A 22,325-nucleotide genomic window follows, 5' to 3' on the forward strand; every position below is an offset into this window, starting at 1 on the left:
ACTTTCCCCCGTTTCTGTTGACCTGTTCAAAGCTAAGCCAAAATAAATTGTGATTTTTTTTTATAAAGATAAGAATCTATTTAAGTATGTATACTTCATGATATTTTGGAAGCTTGACGTTGGCAAATTAGACGATCACGTTGAATTTGAGGTTTTGCTGTAGTAATCTTTCAAATGATCAGATGAATTAAAAAAAAAACTTTATTGATTAAAAAAAGTTTTTTGATTTGGTTTTTACTCACAATTAATCTATATTCAGTCGTCCTATAAACCCACATGCTTGAATTTTATGTAATAATCTATTTTTACATGAAATGTAATTTTAGTCTGGTGTTGAATTCTGTGTACGCCACAAGTTATGCATGTGCCTTGTACAACAGGGATTTGCAATTCTAGAAATTTGTATTTGTTCAATACTTTTAATATGGACGCCACGCCATATAAACCGAGTCCTAGTCGCCAGTCTTGTTATCTGCATTTTTACACGCCATACTACATTTTGTACAAGCATCAGAAGTGTGGGAGTCTGATAACACCCTAGCTGACAGTCAGGTCCTACACATTGCACAGTGCTACATTTTCGGGCAGCAACACAGAATAATGGTGGCAGTTTGGTTTATAATGGCAATATTTTACTTTGAAGCTTGTCAATTACAGCATTATTGCATTTCTATCAAATTTGAAGAGCAGCTAAAGAACCCGCAGTTCCACTCAATTGAGACACATGAAACAGACACATAATTGAAGGTTTAACACAAAAAATATAATCAATATATACATTTTATTCAAAACATCTATAAAAGATATCCACTCGGAGAAGTTCAGCTTTGACACTGAATTCTCATGATGAAATTTTCCATGGTAGTTAACATGTTTGTCAAAACAGAGTAAGACACCTGCCAAGCTTGCATCATGCTCATGTTATGCATAGATGGAAATAATAAGGTTTGCATGTGTTGGAGCTTCTGTTGCATCCTCGTTGAAATACTTTTAAACCATCGTATTAATCACAGTTTCAATTATCCTCTGTAAATGTAAACCCTTTTTTTGAGTAAATGTAAAAATGTTACCTTTTAAAAGTGTTCCTTATGTAAATAACTATTACGTAAATATTGAAAATATCCATAATTTAACATATCAGAAGACATCGCGCACGTTTTCTGACACAAAAGAACATTATAGAGCAGCAAAAAAATCTTAACACTTAAAAATAAAAGTTAAAGATGATGACGTGTAGTCGAAGGTTCCCAAATTATCCAACGAAAGAAAGCAAATAGATCAGTGCACACAACGTTTTCCTTCTGCGGGAGTCAGGAAGATGTATGACAATGCAACGCAGTCAGTTTCTCTTCAGTTTTCATTAATACTTACTGTGTAATGACGCAAAATTGTAATCTTGCTCTCAGTTCTACTCGTGTCTACAGCAACTAGGAAGTACTCTAGAATTGTAAAGGTCTCTAACAAACGACATATTCTTCATTTTCCATTTGACAAAAAGCACCAAAAATTAGTTGAAAGCTTATTCAGCAGTAGGTTTGAGTTATTTTGCAAAGCATAACCATACCCGAGAGAATATTTCATAGAGGCTGCTGAAAAACTACATTTACTAGCAGATCAAGAAGAAGAAGCTAATAATCAACAAGATAATTCTGCAAAAAAAGTTAAAGCTCCACCAACCAATCAGAATCATTCAAAATGCATGAGTGGCAAGGTCCAGTTCATTCAGGCTGATAAACAGAAGGCACTTTTTTAAACCTTGGCAAGTGAAACACAGCAGCGCAGCGTGAATGTCTGTTGTCTGCTTCCTCTTGACAGATGGGCTCCTGAAGACACTAGCGCCGAGTACTTCCAGTTCTGGAACTAATAGAAAACAAACAGAAAACTGTCAAAGTTGTTATAAAAATGAATGGGAATTAGTTCTATTAACTGCATATGTATACGCTGATGTGAGCTTGTAGAACTTCAAATACCCAGGATAGGGAGGAGGTGGAGCATCATGCTGTCCACTTTTTGCAATGGCCTGCTCATAGGAGGGCAGTCCTGGGGGGTCTATTTCTACCATGGGGATTGGGGGTCCAGGCGGAAGTACAGGCTGCAGAGACACCTCCTCTAACCGGCGCATAATGAGAGAAGCATTGCTCCTCCTGGGTCGTACACGGATGGAACTGTGAGGAGTGGAGATGTCGTGTCAATCATGTGTGAACTACTTGACATATTATAACATGCAACATGTAGATGGAGTTACAAGAAGCTTAATTATTGATGCAACAAGAGCAAAGTCCACTGAAAAAATATGAGCTGCAGCATCAGTCCAAGGAGCTACTAGAGTTTCTGGTCTCTGCTCACTCACCTGGTGCGGCTGAAGTCATCCTTACATTTGCCTTGACAGAAATACCAGGCCAGAAGCCCAGCGATGACAAACACCACTCCAACAGTGATCAACGCCACCAAAAGGGATGTCACGTCAATCCTTGAGGGGCGTTTCTCCTTATCTGTGATCGACAACGAAGAGTAACAGGACAGTCACGTTGGATGTTGATACTTCTAATGAGAACAGGGTTATATGGTATGAGCATGGTATTCACCAGTGTGACACTATTGTCTCAGAAAGTATCACAGTTGACATAATCATTTTCATCAATTACAACTAACATTTTCTGCTTCAAATGTCATGTGGATGCTGTGGGCTGAAAGAAATCACTGAAGCCGAACTCCCACTTCACTGACAGAAGTTTCCAGGTTTAAGAAGAATCAAATTAAAGACAAGTTAAACCAAGTTTGGATTAAGCACAGTGAGGACATGAAGTAGACACATTTTTCAAAGCTTTTATAATGTGAGAAGCGGCGAAGCAGGTTTTATAAGCATCAGAGGTACTTCACACGTGTCAAGTGTTTAGTAAACAGCACCACAGACTGTATGATTTTAGAGCGTATGAAACGGAGGCTATTACTCTTACCTGCTGTGTACTTCTTCCAAAAATCATCCTGCAAAACAAAGTATGATCAGAACTACAAGGCGCCTCTCTCTCTCTCTCCCCCCTACTCATCACACGATCACACATCTTCATCGCCATCATCATCACTCAACTGTAGCGGGGATGTTTTCAAAGACCTCCCTCGCCTCCTCGTAATTGCAGTCTTCTTCATAACACTCCCTTTCCAAATTTCCAGGAACGAAAATCTCAAAGTCAAACCGGTTGAACAGCAGATGGCGACCCAGGAACGAATTTGCTTCTCCTTCATCTACGAAGACTGAATCCAAACACACTCAATTAATAACTAAAGTGTATAAAATCCTAAAGTTGGTTGTTAAAAAAGGTCTCACCTTCCTGATCTTGACCTCCTTCGGCGGAGAGTAACCTCCTCCTCACGCAGGCCAGATTCCCGCAGGACATTTGAAGCAGAAGAAGGAGCAGATGAAACAACATGATGCGTGCACCTGCGGGTGGCGCAATCATTGGCAGCGGCTCATTAAAACACAGATTCCCCACATTAACAGCGCCACAATGTAATCCTTCACCTCAACGATTCCCTAAAACGAAAGCTGGAACATATTATAAAAGAGAATGAAAGCGCAAGGAGTGGTACGTGTCCCGACCTCCTCGACGCTGATAAGACTCAGGAAACGTTCAACAAACAACTGTTTTCTTTCAAAATGATTCACGTCTTTTATCATTTGTTGGTCAAAAAGATAAAACTGTGAGTAAAGAAGTTCCCGGAGACTTCTAGTCCTGTCAGTAAGTTGTAAAAAAGAAGGTTTTTGTTTACTCTCAACAGATGTTCAGCTCTTCCTAAACTACCTGCCCAGACTCAACCAATCGATCTCTTTACCTGGATAAGAGGATGAGGTTTGTAAATGTGATTGACCGCTAGGTGGCAGTTTAAACCGTCACATTTTTTAAACTCGTTCTCAGGAATTTAAAAAAAAAATCTTTAAAAAAAGTGAGGTTTTATTTTATTACAAATAGGAACAGCTAAATCTTGAGAATATGAACAATCTACCTTTCTAAACCCTTCTGTAGATCCAAACCCTCTCAAAAGACAATTAGAGGGATGAATTTACTTTAAATGGGCTTGAATGGGTAATGGACACATGTTTGATAAACTGCAACTTTGTTTAATGCACATATTATTGCAGATATAAATCAAGATATTCAGCAGATTCATTTGTCAACCCCAGACCCAGAGTTTGGGGGGGGGGGGGGGGTCTTGATATTTCAGGTTCTATGTTTGTCATCTCAGACCCTTGAGTGTTACCTCCAGTTTTTTAGTAGCCAAACTGAGCACCCTTAAACCCACAAAGCTAAAGAAAAAAAAAAAAATTTTTAGTATTGTACAAGAAAAGAAATGTTCCAGCTTGGCACGCTACAGTGTAATAGACCCAGTTTGTGTCATCGCTACTTCTTAACACCGACGTCAAGTTTCAGGATTAATGTTTTGTCATGTAACCTCTACTGATCTTGTCCAGTATGATTTCATGGAATTTAAATCAGTTTCCTACTTTAATGACCCTTTAAATGCCACTATTTTGCCTAAACATCTGAACTACATTACTCTCAATCTTTTTGTCGTGTTTACAATGTTGTACCTTCACCTCCAATGGGTGGGCGCTGTAATACAACGCTGCTATCTATTGAGATCTGTGCATCGGGAATGTTTAAAGGCATTAAAACATATAAGATCTCACAGTGGCTGCTGACGACATTACTACACACAGGCCTTGTAGGGGAAAAAGTGCTGAAATAGATCTTGGGGTCATTACTGATGAAATACACATCGTGCTGCACTGCAAAGAATAGAATTATAAATGGACCATAAACACACTGCAACAGACTGAAGCAAACTAGGGTCTGTAATAATGTTTATGTTCCCCTCTCTCCTTGTAAATATCTTTCTCTGAGCATCCAGGCCTTGTAGCCAGTGTTTATAAAGCAAAGATAGGATGTAATAGAACATTATCTGGCTGACTACTGGATGGTGCTAATTGAAGCACAGTGAGAACCTCTGTCTTGTTCTCGGTTTGGTCTGGATAATGTCGAGCCTTGATTTATCCAGAGGAATGTTGATACAAAGAAAAGGGGCAAAGAAAATGATGAATTCCAGACTTTATCTCGTGTGTGATGTCAGATGCGTCACATGCTATTATACAGTTAATAAGATTAATAGCATCTCTCAGCTGGGGGATTCATTTGCTTCTGCACTGGTGAGATTTGTGCTTTAACACAACTTCGTGGATGACATTGCTGCATGTGCACAAAAAGAAGCAGTTAAATGGAATATTAACTCATTCACTTTTCATCGCTGAACAATGCAGAACTACCTCTATCTGACCATGATAAGATGGGGTCACAGCACTCGCACTAGATAAACAAACCACAGTATTTACATCTGGGACAACTCACATGACAGAGCAGTTACTTGAAGCCAGTGAGACAAATTAGAGACAAGGAAAGAGAAGGAAAAGTGGCTGCATTGCCTGCAGATAAAAGGAGTATTTGTTGAGAGATAGTGACTGAGATACAAGGTTTTGCAAACATCCAGTAAAAGTCTTGCACATATTACTTTCTATCTGCACTGGATTTCACCTTGCTGGTGGCTGTGATGAGGTTGTGCTCCTGAGAATGTGTTTTATGATTTACTCCCCCTGATAAGAGCTGGAGATGCGGCTCCCCGCGGACAAGTGGACAGAGGTGAGTACTGAGCCTCAGCAGACCTCTGGTTGGATAGCCCAAATGATCCGGTTAGAACTTTACAGAGTACAGGATGAGGGATAGCACACCACTAAGTTAACTTGAGCTATAGCTTCATTTGTTAAAAAAAAAAGAAGAAGTGGGGATTAAAAGAGTGTGATGTCAGTAGTCTGCACTTTGTCAGTTTGTGACGATTTCATCACCGCCCCAGAGGGGGAGAGCAGACCACTTTTACACTTAATGCCTGAATCATATATCATTAGCGCTAACATCCTAATGCTGTGGACTTTGCTCAAACAGGCAATGGCAAGGTGCTGTCCAGTAGTCTTTTCCTCACTTTACTCACACACCAGTAAAGGTGATTCACGCTGACTACAGCTGGACAGTATCAACCCAGTGGACAGTTTCAAATATGTGGTGGTGGTGAATCATGACACCACAAGTTCCCAGTGCTGATATTTCAGTAATTCAGCTCGTGACCTGCACAGAGAAGGTCACATTAAGCTCACATTACCATTGTCACCTCTCAGGTCCTCCCAGACGAGCGACCTCTTTGTCACAGTCCATTTCTCACCCCAAGCTAAAGCACATCCAATACTGACATGCTGTCTTTTTACTAGAACCAGATGTTGAGAGACGCTAGAAGAAGAGACCCAATTAGAGCTGCAGAAAGACTAAAGAGGACGAAAAAAACAAGTGAGCTGGATGACTGATTACAGAATACATTCATCATTACATGCAAAATGGTTGTTCTCTTATGTTCTTATGGTTATTCCACCAAATGAGAACTCCTGTGTGTTAATACTAAATATGAGTTTGGAGTATAATTAAGTAAACAAAATCTAAGAGGTAAACAAACGCAGGAAAAAGTGGTTTTAACAGGTTATTTATCCAAGACATGAGGTGGATATTTGGGTTGTACATAAATATGGAATATTTGGTCAAATATTTATTTTAGGTGGCTAATTGTTTACATTTATATTAGGGTTGTAAACACGATGGTGATAGTTGAAATGCAGAAGCATGTTCATATTAGTAAAGGTTAGGAAATCACAAGTTTAAATTTCTTCTTACTCTTTATCAAACTTGTTCTTGTTGATTTTCTTTGGCTTGAAATAAATTCGTTCACTGAATTTACATTAGTAATCAAGCCTCTAGTGATCTTTAATATTCCATAAAGACAGACGCACTCTCAGGTAATCTCCTCTGTTTTTATTGGAGCAATATAAAAACTGATTATTTCAGTCTGGTGTTTTGGAGAACAGTTGGGTTTAAGTGGAATTAGGCGGAAGGTGACAGAGCTTGCAGGCTGGACTTGACGGCTGCTAGGTTGCCTTTCCAGGAGCTGAGGCTGTCGTACAGCTGCTGCCACTGCTGCTTGCCAAAGGTGCGATGCGTGCTGTGGCTGATTGAGTGGAAACAGAGACGCAAGAATGTTTTAATCGACAACAAAATGCAAAGTTCATAAAATGCAAATCTACATCTGCTTTCACTGCACATCTAACACAGGCCCTATGCACAGTTTGAGTAAGGTACTTACCTCACGACAACTTTTCGCTGTGTCTGGTCGATTTTACAGTACACCATCTTGGTCCGTACAGCTGAAAAAGAAAAAAAGCAAACAGGAAAGGCTTTGAGCTCAAGCTGACAGAAAGCACTTAAAGTACCACTGACACTTTGAGAGAAAATGCACTTGGAAAATGAAATTTTAGGAGGCTAATCCCTGTCACAAACAGTAAAATCCTCTTCCTGGTCCTGAGCCACACAGCTCCATGTCTCCCATCCCTGTAGTTTCAGAGGCATGAGACTATGTGAACTCTAGTCAATCGCTTGTATGAGAAACATCCAGCTAAGGAGGGCTAATCTCATCAAGGTGAAGTGATTTTACCGTCAATGACAAATGCCTCGACATCATCAGCTCCGATCTGCAGCTCCTGCTCCATGGTGTCAAAGGAGATCTCCTTGAACTCTGACGCCATGCCCATGAATGTCAGCAGGCGCATCTTGGCCATGTTTTGCTCGTGAGACAGGCCTGTGAAGAGCACCGTGCAGCAATCATTAAACAGTCACAGTCCATTACTCTGGACTCAGGGAGTTTCCCCCTGTAATAATTGTTTCTACATTTAGGAGCATGCCATCAGGGAATCTACTCATTAACGCAAACACCACGCCACATTGTCTGTTTGGAGAGTCCATCCTACACACGCTTGTAATTACAACTAATCCTTCAGGAGAGAGAAAATGGCACGCTGCTGACATAAGCACATTCCTGCTCTGTGTCAACAGATTCTATAATAGAGATTAAAAACAAAAATAAGGGTAAAGGGCAAGATCTAAAGCGATATAACTTCTAATAGGACAGGAGCATCAGTTTTCTGGAGATATAAAAAGCTTTTCTGGGACGACTTAGGTTTAATTCAATAGATCAGTGTCTATCAAACCCTAACCTAACCTATATTTACCACGTCCATCCTGTAGTCCACTATTCACTTTCCCTTTTTTGTGCCACAGAAACAAAGATATGCTCCTGATTTAAAAAAATAAAAATAAATCGGTCAAGTCTTTCAGCTTTCATCGCTTTTTAAATGAGCATGAAAGCATAAACTTGTAACGTTCGATCACACAAACATCGACCACTGCCATCAGAAAATGTCCGATTTGCCGCGAGGCTGATGGCGATCAACACGGGAATCTAATCTGATATCAGAGCCTAATAATAAATACAGAGAATCATGATACACTCACAATGACAAAAGTGTTAGTTGCTCGATGCAAAAACACATATACTTACCAAGAGAATCAATGAAGTCTTTGTTATTCTGGTAAAACTTTACATATGCTGCTAGTTTTGCACTCACAAAGATGGTTAATAGCTATGGAAAAAGGGAGAAAAAGACAAAAGACCAAATCATTCCTGAAAATTAAAACTCATATTTGGGTTCATAAAGTTTTAAAGTTCTTTGTGAATATTATCAATTTCAGAAAGGTACATGAAGTCACATTCTTAAGAGTTATGTGAGGGTAGTAAATCAACGGAACAGTACTCATTAAAAAGGCGGAAGCCAATCATAACTCTTAGCAGGTCCTTGAACACTCACGTCATGGATGAGTTCTCCCTCCAGGAAGCGAACAGGTTTCAGGGTGAGCAGGTGATCAAAGAGGAAGGTGTTTGGGTCTTTGAGAGCACGAACAATACATCTGAGAGGAAAACATGTGGTGTACGGTAAACCAAGGCAGAATTACAGAACACAAACAGGGTCTGCAAGTGTACCTATGGGCGTCGACACGTGCTTGTGAAGCATTGTCTTCTGTGTAACTCCCCAGCAGCTCCACCATCACTTTTGCTGCGGCCTCACTGTTGAACACAGGAATTGCTTTACTGCTATAATTCACTCTAAATACAACTGCAAAACACGTGCACAAAGACTAATGTAGTTATGAATATCTCCACCTCTTAACACAAAACACCGTTTGAAACATCTGAGCAAACACATGCTTACCTCTTCTTGCAGTCCACCAGTGCTTCATATACCAGCCTCAGGAGAGTGTGCTTCTTCTCTGTATTCAGGTTCCAGTCAATAATCCACTTGCGGACCTGATGGGAGCGACAAACATGCATTGTAAGTACGCTGTAAAGAATGCAGGTAAAAGTAATTTGATGAGCATTTTTGCCAGGGTTGCATATACCTGATCAAGGTCAGTTGGGATGAAGGAGATGGCATTGCAGGTAGCTGCCACCTTGATGAGGCTACAGAAGACAGTGTATCTTACAGGAGTGTTCTCGTCCATGCCGTGGAATAGGTTACTCAGCCTGCGCAGGACACCGAGAGAGAGAGATGATCAGTCTCTTAACAGAGGGGCAGTATTTGTGCGGCGCCAAGTTGGACTGATGTGATTTGACAAAAAAAAAAAAGGGGGGGGGGCAACGACTCACAACTGCATCCTGAGGGAAGGTCTCTCTCCTTCCCGGAACTTGACCAGTTTCTCACATAGACTCTCGATGAGCGCTTCTTGCTTCTCTGTCTCCAGGATCAACAGCAGAGACACGATACTGTTCATCACGCTCTCAACATCTGCAGAGATACCAAGGTGGGGGGGTCAGGAAGGACTGAATATGTGTGTTACGATAGAGTCAGGTGCATTCAACTGAAAAATACACATCATAAATCCAGTGGGAGAATTCAATTATTATAATCACCAAATGATAGTGAAGCTGTAACTTCTGCAGCAGTGTAGCTGGGTATCTATCCCCATATTACCATATTACCATAGTCAGTGTGATTAATTACACCTGTGCCTTCACAGATATCAGCATATATGCTGTGAAACAGTTTAGTTGTCTGTTCGGGGCCTGTTAATTTATCCCTGGCTTAGAAACTGACATGTTCTTCATCATCGCACACCTTTATCATCATCCTTGAGGCAAACATCACATGCTTCAATGATCTGAGCCAGGTCCACATGAAGTCCTCCTTCTGAGTTCTCCTCTGAGATCTCCGCTCCTTTGGACTTGATATAGGCTCTCAGCTCTGATGCCTGTGTACAGGAGATTAATTAATGATCATCTTTAAATAAACTTTAAATAAAGTCTAACGTTACAGCAGCAGTTCTTCACCAAGTTACATACGCAGTGTTACTGTAAAGTGAGCAACCACTCAGAATACGTAATGCAATGGTATGGTATGTATAGACGAGACATGTTCTGTTTAGAGACAGAACATTAACCCATCAGAGGTTTGGCTGTTCTGTAGAAAAAGAAAAAAAAACTTGTTTTTTACTCCAAGTAACAGCGTTAGTTGTTGCAAGGATACATCTATGGTTCGCTCCCTCCACGTCTTTGTTTATTTGGGTCTGGTGAACAAGTAGCAAGTAGCAACGCAAGCTGAACAACCTTTTCAGGACATGTTTGACAGCGCTAGCAATGATAACAGTGAGCATATTAGCTTCACTTATATAATAGTTGTAAATTAAATTACGAAAAAGTTAAGTGCAAAGTGTCTTTACACATGTGTGCTTGTTCATTATGCCACACAATCAGTCAGTAGGAGGTTAGCTAACAAACAGCATGTACCTACGAACTGTTAGCAATTTAGCTAGCTAGCTAGCGTGCTACTTTAAGTGAGTGAATCGTACTGGTTAATCAACTCATCCACGAAGGAACGGAACAAAATGATGTTTTAAAGACAAAGGCACGTACCTGGTCTTCTTCCGTTATATCGATGAATGCCGGAACACTCATTTTGGGTGATTTTGTGAGCCTAGATGATGAAATCCACGCTCCTACCAACACAGAGACCTGAGCGGAAAGGAAAAGGCAGCAGAGCCTGTGAAACACTTGCTGTTCCGGGTCAAGTGCTTAAAGACACAGTAGAATGTTTGCGCTTCGAAGACAAACAAACAAGGCTACATCCGCAGCAGAGAAGATAGGGAATACTGCAAATGCGCTTGTGGGAGCAGACGAACTTGTCCTCTCTGGAGCAAGTATACACTCGGTAGAATAGGCCAGTGCTTGGGAAAATACGGAAACCCGGAGAGGCCATGCTTTTTTTTATGTCAGCATTATTTTTTATTTTATATTATTTTTTAGAAATGAGACAATTGCTCATTCAAAAAAGATTGTTAATTAATCCATCCATCTTAAACCATTTATCAAATTGGGTCGTGGGGTAGTAACTCCAGCAGGGAACCCTCAACTTCCCTTTCCATGGCCACATTGACCAGCACCAACTGGGGGATACCAAGGCATTCCCAGGCCAGCCTGGAGACTAGTTCCTCCATATTTTGTTATATTTTGTTAACTAATTATTAGAGGATGATAAAAACCATATAAAGACAAAAGACTGTTCTGATTGAAACTCCACAGGCGAGCATCAAATGGACCAGACAGCTATTGACAGGTCTACGTAGCATAACTAATTATAATGATAAAACAATTTTCTTCAAGTGATATTGAGATAATAGTCCTTTGTAACAGGTTTAATTTCATGTAATCATGAGATTACGGCATTAGAAAATGAATTGCAAGCATGGGATATCTTGTCCTCTGTAGAAAGCTTTACTTATTTTGAAAATATATTTTGAAAATATATGTCACTCAACCCTCCAAGGTCAGGCAACCTCCTAAATTTTTTTCATCGCATACAGTTCCACCACCACCTCCCAATATTTCACTGTCTCTTCCACAGATATCAATCTCCTCTCTGTGGGATTAACCCTGGATGACTTGGATGAGAGTTACTGAGGTGAACCTGATCCCCATGAGAGGTTATCTGATTTAGCTGTGTGGACCACCATACTTGGCCATTCCTGGAGCTGCTAACCCGGAAACACTGCCAGTGTCAGAGGGCAACAATTCTCCACCATACCCCCTCTGACCTATGGGTGCACGTGTTGGGCCTCTGTACCAAGTGGGATCCTGTGTATTGTTACAATGGCAGGTCACAGGGTGATGGAGGTGAGTGAGGTGGGGGGGTGGGGGGTGGGGGGTAAGTGTAGCAGGAGGTCATCCGAAAACTCTGGAGTCAAGTTACCAACATCTGAGGTGTTGAGCACACTATGTCCCGGGGTGAGGACATCATGGGGTGTTTTCCATTTCCAAGCAGCTCTGAGGTTCACAGTTCATTTGTCACAGAAATGTGTCTACTGTCTTCTTCTGAGATATATCATGCTGTGTCATAATTCCCTGCTTGTCACTTCTTTTTTTTTCTCTTGGGGAACTGTTACTTTCAGCTGGGTACATACCATAAAATAGTGTGTTGGATGGGGATAGCTGATAGAGTGTTTCACCGTCGTGTTCATATGATGCGTCATTCTGTTGGAGAGGCAAGAGCCTGGTACCAAATCCCACCCTCACTCTCTCCCTGCCCTTGTATGCTGTCATGGCAAAGAATTTATAGTTGCTTCTCTGCAAGTGTGCTTGTGTAACAGAGAGGCTTTCATTATCTGATTAACAGCTGTTGTCAAGAGCCTGGTGTATTTCACCTCCAGAGTACGACTTTTGGAGGCTTTGAAGCCCCAGGTGCATATGAAACATGTTTTTGTCTTCTTTAAAAGGCTTTTAAAATGCCACGGTGATACTTAATACCCTTAACAATTTTCAGGGCAAAATCCACTAAAAATACGATGCATATTAGAATATTATATCACTGAAATTGTATCGGGTGCATATTTTCTGTTTCTAAATGAAACTGGCCAGCTGGTAGCAGATATTGGTCAAGCTTTCAGTAAGTGGAGGTAGGAGTGAAGCGTTGGTGAGTTCAGAGTTCTAGGGAAGAGTATTTTCCATGCTGCTTTAGTCAGAGAGTCAGAGCTGCTTGAAGTCACAAAGTCCCTCTTGTTTTTTTGTTGTTTTTTTTTGTTTCTAATAGTTACAGATCTTGCCAGAGATATTTATATCACATTATTTTCAGAGGAAAAAATATTATTTTAAATGTTGACTCTTAATCATACAAGCATCTTCTGGTAACACATTCTGGGATGACACAACAAAAATATTCATGTTTTCTACAATGGCAGTTTAATGAAATTTCTATTCAAGGATCCTTTTACCACTCCTGTGGAAAGTTCCTGTAATATTACTTAGAATTATGCAAATGTGGGAAGGTGTGTGTGTGTGTGTGTGTGTGTGTGTGTGTGTGTGTGTGTGTGTAAATAAATAAATAAATAAATAAATAAATAAATATATGTATATATGTACTATATATATATAAATAAATACATATATATATAAATAAATATATATATATATGTATATATATATATATATATTCCCCCCTCGCCATTCCCACATTCCCAGAGCATACTAAATGTTGAAAAGGTCCACCAAATAACATCCCTCTTCTTTAAAGATCATGTAGTCTACACTGTGACCTTCTCCTGAAATACAAGGAACTCAATATCTTGACCTCCCTGAAATGTTCTAATAATGTGTAAATATCTAGAGGGAACATCTCATAGTAAGGGTTCCTTTAACGTTCCAAGAGGGTCCTGTATGGTTGTGTTATTTAACAAAATGACATTCCTGCTACACTTGGAAAACTGTGAGAATGCTACAAAGCTACATGACATGACCAATGTAACAATGGGAAATAACCAAAATGGGACATTCTGCTGAAGTCTGACAGGAACTTTGACCCACAGGACTTTAGTAACTAGAGAAGGATGTGATAAGAACAACCTAAATGTTGTGTTCACCACCTTTAGAGAACATCTCCACCTCTGTGGGTTCTTTGGTCCAGTTTGGTGAAATTGATGATATCGTGGGTTTTGGTCGTTTATTGGTATATATATTACAAATGTTATTCCTGTTCCCAAGTGAATGTATGTTTACCTGAAACTCTGAATATTTATTTGGGGACTCCATCTTTACTGACAGCATCTGAGTGGGTTGGACTGTAAATAGCTCTTCCTAAACTGCTGGCAAATTGCCTGCTTGGCCTCTTCGAAGATAAATGACTGTGTGTTAGCGGCTAGTTGAGTCCAGGTGTCTGCTTTCTCCCTGTCAGCCAGCCAAGTAGTGAGTGTCCATGTAAACCAGTCTCATGGTCATCGTCCAACATGGCTGCCTACCTTCCCCACCCTAATTGTCTGGTTCCCACAGTTCCGCCTGCCTTCACAATCTCTGAAAAATCCCCTTGCTCAGGCTCATCTATCAGCCAGTGACCTTGTCGGGAAGCATTGCATGAGTAACTCCCCTGCTTCTCTAGGTGGAGCGAATTGCTTGTTAATTACTTATAAGTAGACTCCCCTCCTCACAAAAATACACACAAATGGAGGATACAAACAAATAAACAAAGCCTATTCTTTAGCCAGAGGGAATTTTAGAGTCAGAGGGAGTTGTAGGCCAGGAGAATCACACTGGGCCCTTTCACTTTATGTTTTATCTCATTTTATTCCAACCCCCCCCCCCCCAAAAAAAAAAAAACGAATGAAAAGGGATTTAGAATAATGAACATTTGCAACAGCTTGATAATGTAATACACAATCGTAGTAGCAGATAGCTGCTTGGATTGATGTGTTTGCTCTGTCAAATGGTTATTGGCCCACACTTTCTTTTTTGTTTTTGCTTGTAATATGAAAAGAAAATCTGCCAACAACAACGAGTTAAAATTCACTTGTTGGGATTTATTTGAATTAGATGCACTATTTAAGAACAAGTCCATATCTGAGTGAAATGCTTCTTGTTCGGAAATCAAATTTTATATTAAGTGTAACATTTACCAGATGTTAGGTGACTATACTTTTTGCAGGCAAATATTGCTGTTTTTACCCGCTTAGTTGCATTTGACTGACACATTAAGGACTAGTTGTTAAACATACACATACACTAAAAATCAAGATATTTTGCTCAGGACTTGGTGGAGACATAAAAGAGCTCAAAGGAAGATGAAGACCAAACTTAATTAACCAGTTCATTGGCACTTTCTTGTGTCGTTGTATTTCGATTTTGGGCATTTTTAGTTTTGGACTACTTTATTCAGTTTATTCATTCTTTATTCAGATTCTTTATTACCTGTTACGGTATTTTCCAGCCAAACGGGTGGAAGCGAGAAGAAGTTAAACATATCTGGCACATAAGTGAGAGAAGAAAAAAAAAAAACACGAGCTAACTCATAAGCATCTAAAAACTTGGGCTTTTATACTGAAGGGCTGGGTTTTTGTTGCTCCACTGTGTCTATGAATCACTGGGTGAGTTGTTTTTTTTTTTTTTTGTTTGGCCCACAGTTTATTGAGTTTGACTTCCAATGAATTTCCTGTTAACTCATGGCTTCACATGGGGATTAAAAAAAAAAAAAATTTCACATTGGAGTTTAAATTGGCTTTTCAAACAATCCCATTAATTCACCTGGTAAACCGAAAATGTTAATATTACCACAGGTTTCACATTTAATTCCATAGCTTTCACATGTAATCTCATCGGTTTCACATGTCGTCCCACACGTTTCACACTATTTTTTGTTTGGGGTTTTAAATGAAATCCCATTGGTTTCACACGTAATCCTGCAGAATTCACATTGTGATTTATATGGGATTAACATGTAATCCCATTGGTTTCACATGGGAATTTTCATACAGTACACAACAAAAATGTCCCAAAACTATGTTTTCATATGTGAAATTCACGTTAACCATGTGAAGTTAACATATTTTCACATGTTCAATAGGCAAAATTCAGGCCCCCCCCCCCACGTGATATTTGTGCATTTTTTTGTTTGTTTGTCTGCTTTGATAGCTGCTAAAACCCTGTGATCAGCTATCTGCTCTCCTACCAGAAGAGCAATCACGCAGCAGGGCGACGGTGGTTGGATTCACCTCTTGCTTAGATAGATTAATTTTCGTTCTTTCTTCAGTTAGATGAAACATTCCACCCAATTCGCTGATGTTACTTTCTGCAGCAAAAGTATGATCACAAAAAGAATGTTGGTGCACAAAGATCACTCTTATCTCGCCATATCACTTAATGACCGACTTCATATCTCGCGAAACACCACAGTAATCAATCAAGGCAACTTCTACATAGGAGTCGTTAATCCCCCTATGTGGAATGTGTGTGCTCTGTTTCAACCTTGTGGCAGCAGCAAAAAAAAAAAAAAAAGTCTTCCAGGAATTCTAGTATTTCTGTGTGGATAGATCGAGTCATTGCAGCAGGACCGGGGCTTTGCTCATGATGGAGTGGTCTCTTGTCATCAGAGTGTGTTTATATTACACACACTCACAGGCCAGGAGGAGCAATAAGAGTTTAAATGGTGTAGTCAAACAAAGAATAAAAGCTGTTTCATCTCGTGATACGTTACACTGGAGCTGACTTGAAACTCTAGATGCCAGGTCTTAGAAGTCATAAGTAAAGGCAAGTTTAAACGTCATAATCACCGCTGACAAATTCAATTTTTGATATTATTTGTTAATAATAATAATGTCTAAATAATTTGCTTCCTTTCTATAAAGCATTTGTAACAGGAAGAAAATTTGTGATGAAACATGCCTAGATTTCATTCACATTCTTTGCTGTCTGTGGTTATTTCTGCCTATTCCCATCACTGAGCACGTACCTCCGAGTCATCCAGTAAGCGTTGGCTGTCTCACCCTTCAGAATTAGGCTCTAGGGTATGACAACAGACGGTAACCACTAAAGATATCTGTAATGTTTTATGATGACTGCATACACCCTGGCCACAGCTGCTAGGGTGTAACAGCATGGAAGAGGCTGTGGTTTACGGTAAAGAACTGATAAACGCTGGCCGTGATCCTGACACTCACACACCTGCTGGGATGTAACATCCAGCAAGACACTTGTAGTTTTCAGGAAAAAATATCATAGGAGTAAAAAACAGGCTTGTGCTTATGTAGGCAACACGCCAGTGACAGTCATCAGAGTGTTTAGTCTTCCAGTTTCAGCTGTTTAATTTGATGATGACACCATGTCTTTGATCAGTGATGATTCTAGTCAACGGTCTTCTCCGCAGCAGGGAAATCTCTAATATGAAGTTACACAAGTTTATGAGTGAGATTACTAGCAATACATGCGAGTCTTAGATTTATAACTTTGTGTTGACACATTATATTAATACTGGATCTAGTTGGCCCCGCATATGCCACCCAGCTGTCTAGAAATACTTTCTTGAAATGTAGGTAAAAATTGCCATGAACAAATACATTAGTATAATTCTGTTAAGGTTACGTTTGCTGTTACCCCACCAAAGAAGATCACATGATGCTGAATGTACGCTGAGTTTGGCTGAGTTAGCCTCAGAGGTATTTGCTGTCTGAGTGCCCTTTGGTTTTAGAAAGTATTATTTTGTAGCCTGTTTTTAATGATTTGCATCTTCGGTTGGAGCTTGTACAACCCTGAGCGGAGCGCTAACAGCAGGTTAGTTCATGTTTTAGTTTACAGTAAAAATAAAAAGAACAGGTGGATTGCTTGTGTATGGGTGAGAAGGGAATCTGGGTTTAGTGGTGCAATAACGTGAAGGAGAACTCTGTGTGTGTGTGTGTGTGTGTGTGTGTGTGTGTGTGTGTGTGTGTGTGTGTGTGTGTGTGTGTGTGTGTGTGTGTGTGTGTGTGTGTGAGAGAGAGAGAGAGAGAGAGAGAGAGAAACATCACTGGACAAGCATCTGACACATGGACCCTGAAAATGCCCGCTCTCCCACTGATCTCCTCTGTTTCTTATCACAGGATGTGATACCAGGCGCTTTGAAGAGCTCTCACAGTTGATATGAGTGAGAGTTAAATACTGGACATTGTTCATGAGAGGAAGAAGAACAACAACTATTTGAACACATGATAGGCAGAGGTTTTATTTTACTGAGTAATATGAAAGTTCCCGTATGGATTTCCTAGTAAAGCAGTAATGTGCATGATGAGATCGTGTTATCTCACCCCTGCTGTCACAAACAAACCGGTGGTTTGGAAAAAGTAGCAAGGGAAGACATATTGTTCTGCTGGAGTTTTGTTTTTAACAGTAACTGTTTCTGAGGTCGCGGGCTGATAGAAGGGAAAGGATGAATCATTATAATACGCTGCTGTTGAGTTTGTTATCTGCATATTTCCATGCCAACATACAGAAGTTAGGAACTGGGTCTTTTTATTGCCACTGTCAGCACATCAAAATAACACCTGTTTGGCAGCGCTCCCCTGCAGCCTGTTTGGACCATCATGTTGCTGCTCTTTTAAAAAAAAGATTACCTATTTGAAATGTAAATACATCATGTCATTTGAAATCACATTGATTTAACAAGAAACAGCTTAATGACCCGTCTGTCTTCAGACGCATGAATACAGATATTTATTAAAATGGAAAAAGTAATTTCTTTTTCACGTGTCCTGCCAGGTCACATACCTGTGTAATTTTTCATGTGTTGTTTTGGCTACAACGAACCCTTCTCCAATTCCCTTTTTTGCTCATCACGCCGGAGAAAGTTTGAGTCTTCTTGTGTATTTCTTGTTAAGGGTCAGAAGTAGTAGTGACCATTCTCCTTCCTCTCCACTCTGATGTTGTTTTAAACCCGGAGTTAACCACAGATTGATCTGAGGAATGGGTGTATCTGGGGACTGCCATCCGTCATAGGGACTGAAAGGGTTGTTTTCTCCTGGCCCCGTCACCTTTGATGAATCCCCGTTAAAGACTCCACTGGGGAAGGCACAGCCAGCATTTGCCTTGGCTCAGAAGCTCTGCATTCTATTCTGCCCCCCCCCCCCCCCCTCTCCTTTCTCTGATTTTTGGCTTGATACTCTTAATTGTGCTACAACCTTTTGTACATGCAGTACATTAATTTAGCCTGTTTGTTTGTAGTGGGTGGAGCACAGAAGTTTTGCCAGTCGTTTAGGGAGAAATTAATTTTCTTTGCTACCATTTTTTGTCAGCTATGTGGACATCTTCTAAATGTCCTTGTGGGATAAGAGTTTGCCTCTGTGCTGTTTCCCAGAATAGAGCAAGTCAAATGAATCTTTATTTAGCTTTTAGGGTCATTTGAAAGGATATAAAGCCTGTAGTGGATGTCATCAGATAAGCTTGGACAGTGCAATTGCCGTATTATTTCCTTGTTATTTCCCTGGACAAATAGAAGACGTTGAAATGTACTCTCTGCAAGGTCACTCTCATGCTTGTCGGAATCAAGCAAATAGAAATGTACACTTAGAAACATCTCGAAAATCCGTACACAGCATTCAACCATCTGAGCCTTTTTATGGCCTTAACAGGAAATCCGGTTGTTCTGTTACCTCCGTCTGCTGGTCACGTTAACCAGCTCTGAATGTTCCCAATCCATTCTCTCTATTATCTCTACAGCAGGAGCCAGACGTCCTGTCACTTCAACAAGAAAAGCTGAAATTCATCGAAATGATGCTGTTATGATGGACAAGACATTGACAAATTGTCTCCCTTAACGCCACGTGTGCAGTTTACCAGCGAATGCCATGACGGGTTCAAGAGTTATTTAAAGGCTTCTCTCTCTCTCTCTTTCTCTCTCTCTCTTTCTCTCTCTCTCTTTCTCTCTCTCTCTCCCTCCTCTGTTCTTCCTGTTTGCCGGATGTCACCCTACCATCCCCCTCACCCACACCTACTGACCCACTCATCACTTATTTTTTTACTTGAATTAAAGGTCACTAACATTTACTGGAATTTTAGATAAATATTCCAGATGGTAATGATGGGGGAGTGGCTAACACTCCTTAGCACTGTATCTCACATTTGCAATGGCTGCTTAATGTTAAATAGATGTAAGATCAATGAAATTTCTTTTATAATTAATTGGCTGGTTGGTAATTTATCATTATCCACCACGGTGAGGTGTGAACAGTGAAGGCATCACTAATCCGGAGTTAAAGTTTAGAATCTGCAAACATCCATCCATCCATTTTCTTCTGCTTATTCCTGTTAAGGGTCTCGGGGGGGCTGGAGCAGCTTTCGGGCGAGAGGGTTCACCCTGGATGGGTTAACAGTGCCAACACATATAGACAGACAACCATTCACACTCACAGCCACACCTACGGTCAATTTAGAGTATCAATCAACCTCGTCCCCTCTTGATGTCTTTGGACTGTGGGAGGAAGCTGGAGTACCAGAGAGAACCCACGCAGGAACAGGGAGAACATGCAGACTCCACACAGAAAGATCCTGTGTCTGAGCCGGCACTCAAACCTGGACCGACATGGTCTCGGGGGAAGTGAGGATCGAACCAGCAACCCTTCGGTTACTAGACGGCCTCTCTACCTCTGAGCCGCGCTACCCGATGTTACTACAAGCATAGATAAGAATGTGACGTGCAGTCATCTGGTGCCCGGGCAGGCTTCCCCTGGTGTGATGGAATCTATGATTTTGCTTTGCGGAATAATGATTATAGTTTAGTGAAAATGCTGCCCTGAAAGAAGAACTGAATCAGTTTTATCCTTTTCAAAGTAACGTATGAAAGTAAATAGTGACTGTCTCATTTTTTAATTCTTTCCCCTCCATTGATACGATTTTCCGATGATTTGTCTTGTCCCCGTCATATGGTAGAGGCCGCTATTTGGTGCCTTGTGTAAGAACACAGTGCAGGCTGACAGAATCACTTTGGCTGGGCAGAGGAGGCAGATTGCTAGTTGTCCAGGGCGGCTTGCGGCCTCATCAGGTCGATTACTGTTTTTATTTTTTAAGCAGGCCAAGTATGAATTTAAGCAATTCTAAAAGAGTGGCAAGCAAACCCCAAAACTAATAAATGCAAATACCAAAACAATTACAACCTTGAAAATCACTTCCTTTACAAAAAAAGACTTTTTGGTTGACTTGCAATGAAAGTCAAAGCACAAATATTCTGCAAGCATCAAAAACTCTGGCAATGGCTGGCAACTTTAAAAAAAAATGCTTGCAGGGAAAGACTGAAACAACCCTTGTGGCCATTTCAATACAGATGTCTGAGTATGCAAAGAGTGCATGAAGTACTCAGTGGAGTTTTACACTCAGTGGTCAGCATTTAAAAAAGAGATGCAGACGTACGATGTTAAAAGTTTGAAGGTGGAGGCCAAGTTGATGACATGACTTGAAGGAAAAAGCTAAGCGGAGGCTGTTTGTGTTCAGGCTGGCGGGGACTAACGGGTGCCCCTCTTGAGGTGGCATATTGTCGTAACACAACTGTTTTGAGTTTGTCATGAAAGGAGGAACTCAAGTGCTGATCTGACAAATAGTATAATTTTAAATGATCCACAGCAGCTGTCTTGAATTTATTGGCATATTCCAAGTAACTGCATTCCACACTGACTTAAGCTTGAGTTAAGGTCAAAATCTCTCAGTTAGTTGTACACACACACACACACGCACGCACGCACACACACACACACACACACATACACACACACTCAACTCCCCGTCCACTACTAATAAATAATTATCTGCTTGTGTGATGTGGAAATGTTCCAAGGCAATGCAGTTTGTGTGTTTTTAGCAAAACAGTTCTGTTTCCAAATTGGGAAAATTCACAGCACATCCTCTGCATGTTAGTTTAACTGTTTCAATAAACAAAGCCAGATTTAAATGCTTTAAAAACAATAGTAAACTTAGTGACACCTCTGACTCCTCTATTATTCTTTTCTCTGAATTGTTGCTTCATTCGATTATTTATTTGTTTTCAGAATGTGGTAGATTTCAAGGCGGTGATGAGTCAGACGCGATAATGAATCAGCTTTGGTCAACAGCATGTCAAAATACTTTTTTAACAAGACTTTTTGATTAGTTTTAAATGCGAAATTAAATGAAACTATTATTCAGCTGTGCAGTTTTATGCACACGTACCAGAAACCTTTTACAAATCAAGGTGATAAAAGCAAACGTAATGAAAGTTGTCATAAAGATAATGAATTCTAATGAGTGAAAACACAGCTATAGATGTCAGCCTGACTGACTTTTACTCATGGAGCAGACTCCTGCTTCCAAAGCTTCAGGATTTTCCTTCATTTTCATAGAAATAAACATTAAGTTTGAACAACATTTGAACTTGAACAGAGGATAAAATACAACACCCACTAGTGCAAATCTGTCATTAGTCAGAATCTATGGAGAAATGCTGTCTTGGTTGGTCAGAGCAAGGCAGGAGAGTCATCTTCTTCTCAGCCTTGCTCGCTCCTCCCCCTGTCCAGTCAGTTAGCCAGTATTTGAGCCTTCAAAAG

General features: G+C 40.3%; 2 protein-coding genes across 3 annotated transcripts; both read right to left on the reverse strand.

The window, feature by feature from the left end:
- Positions 1–748: 748 nt before the first annotated feature.
- Positions 749–3,804, reverse strand: prrg4 (proline rich Gla (G-carboxyglutamic acid) 4 (transmembrane)). Of its 2 annotated transcripts, XM_086194932.1 has the most exons (7): positions 3,769–3,790; positions 3,326–3,439; positions 3,089–3,252; positions 2,958–2,985; positions 2,351–2,492; positions 1,971–2,165; positions 749–1,860 (listed from the first exon to the last, which is right to left on the reverse strand). In XM_086194932.1, exons 2-7 carry the CDS (start codon positions 3,426–3,428, stop codon positions 1,833–1,835), a joined length of 660 nt encoding a protein of 219 aa, XP_086051058.1. In that variant the 5' UTR covers positions 3,429–3,439; positions 3,769–3,790; the 3' UTR covers positions 749–1,832. The 2 variants fall into 2 exon arrangements, with proteins under 2 accessions (XP_086051058.1, XP_086051050.1); XM_086194924.1 differs by having other exon boundaries at positions 750–1,860; positions 3,326–3,804.
- Positions 3,805–6,882: 3,078 nt separating this feature from the next.
- eif3m (eukaryotic translation initiation factor 3, subunit M) lies at positions 6,883–11,155 on the reverse strand. The gene is made up of 11 exons (XM_086194945.1): positions 10,888–11,155; positions 10,094–10,226; positions 9,625–9,763; positions 9,378–9,501; positions 9,191–9,285; positions 8,962–9,045; positions 8,789–8,888; positions 8,482–8,563; positions 7,579–7,722; positions 7,231–7,291; positions 6,883–7,095 (listed from the first exon to the last, which is right to left on the reverse strand). Exons 1-11 carry the CDS (start codon positions 10,927–10,929, stop codon positions 6,972–6,974), a joined length of 1,128 nt encoding a protein of 375 aa, XP_086051071.1. The 5' UTR covers positions 10,930–11,155; the 3' UTR covers positions 6,883–6,971.
- Between the last annotated feature and the right edge of the window lie 11,170 nt (positions 11,156–22,325).

The sequence above is a fragment of the Aulostomus chinensis genome, chromosome 2, assembly GCF_037954235.1.
Source record: "Aulostomus chinensis isolate RoL2024-O1b breed Wild chromosome 2, RoL_Achi_v1.0, whole genome shotgun sequence".
Taxonomy (NCBI): domain Eukaryota; kingdom Metazoa; phylum Chordata; class Actinopteri; order Syngnathiformes; family Aulostomidae; genus Aulostomus; species Aulostomus chinensis.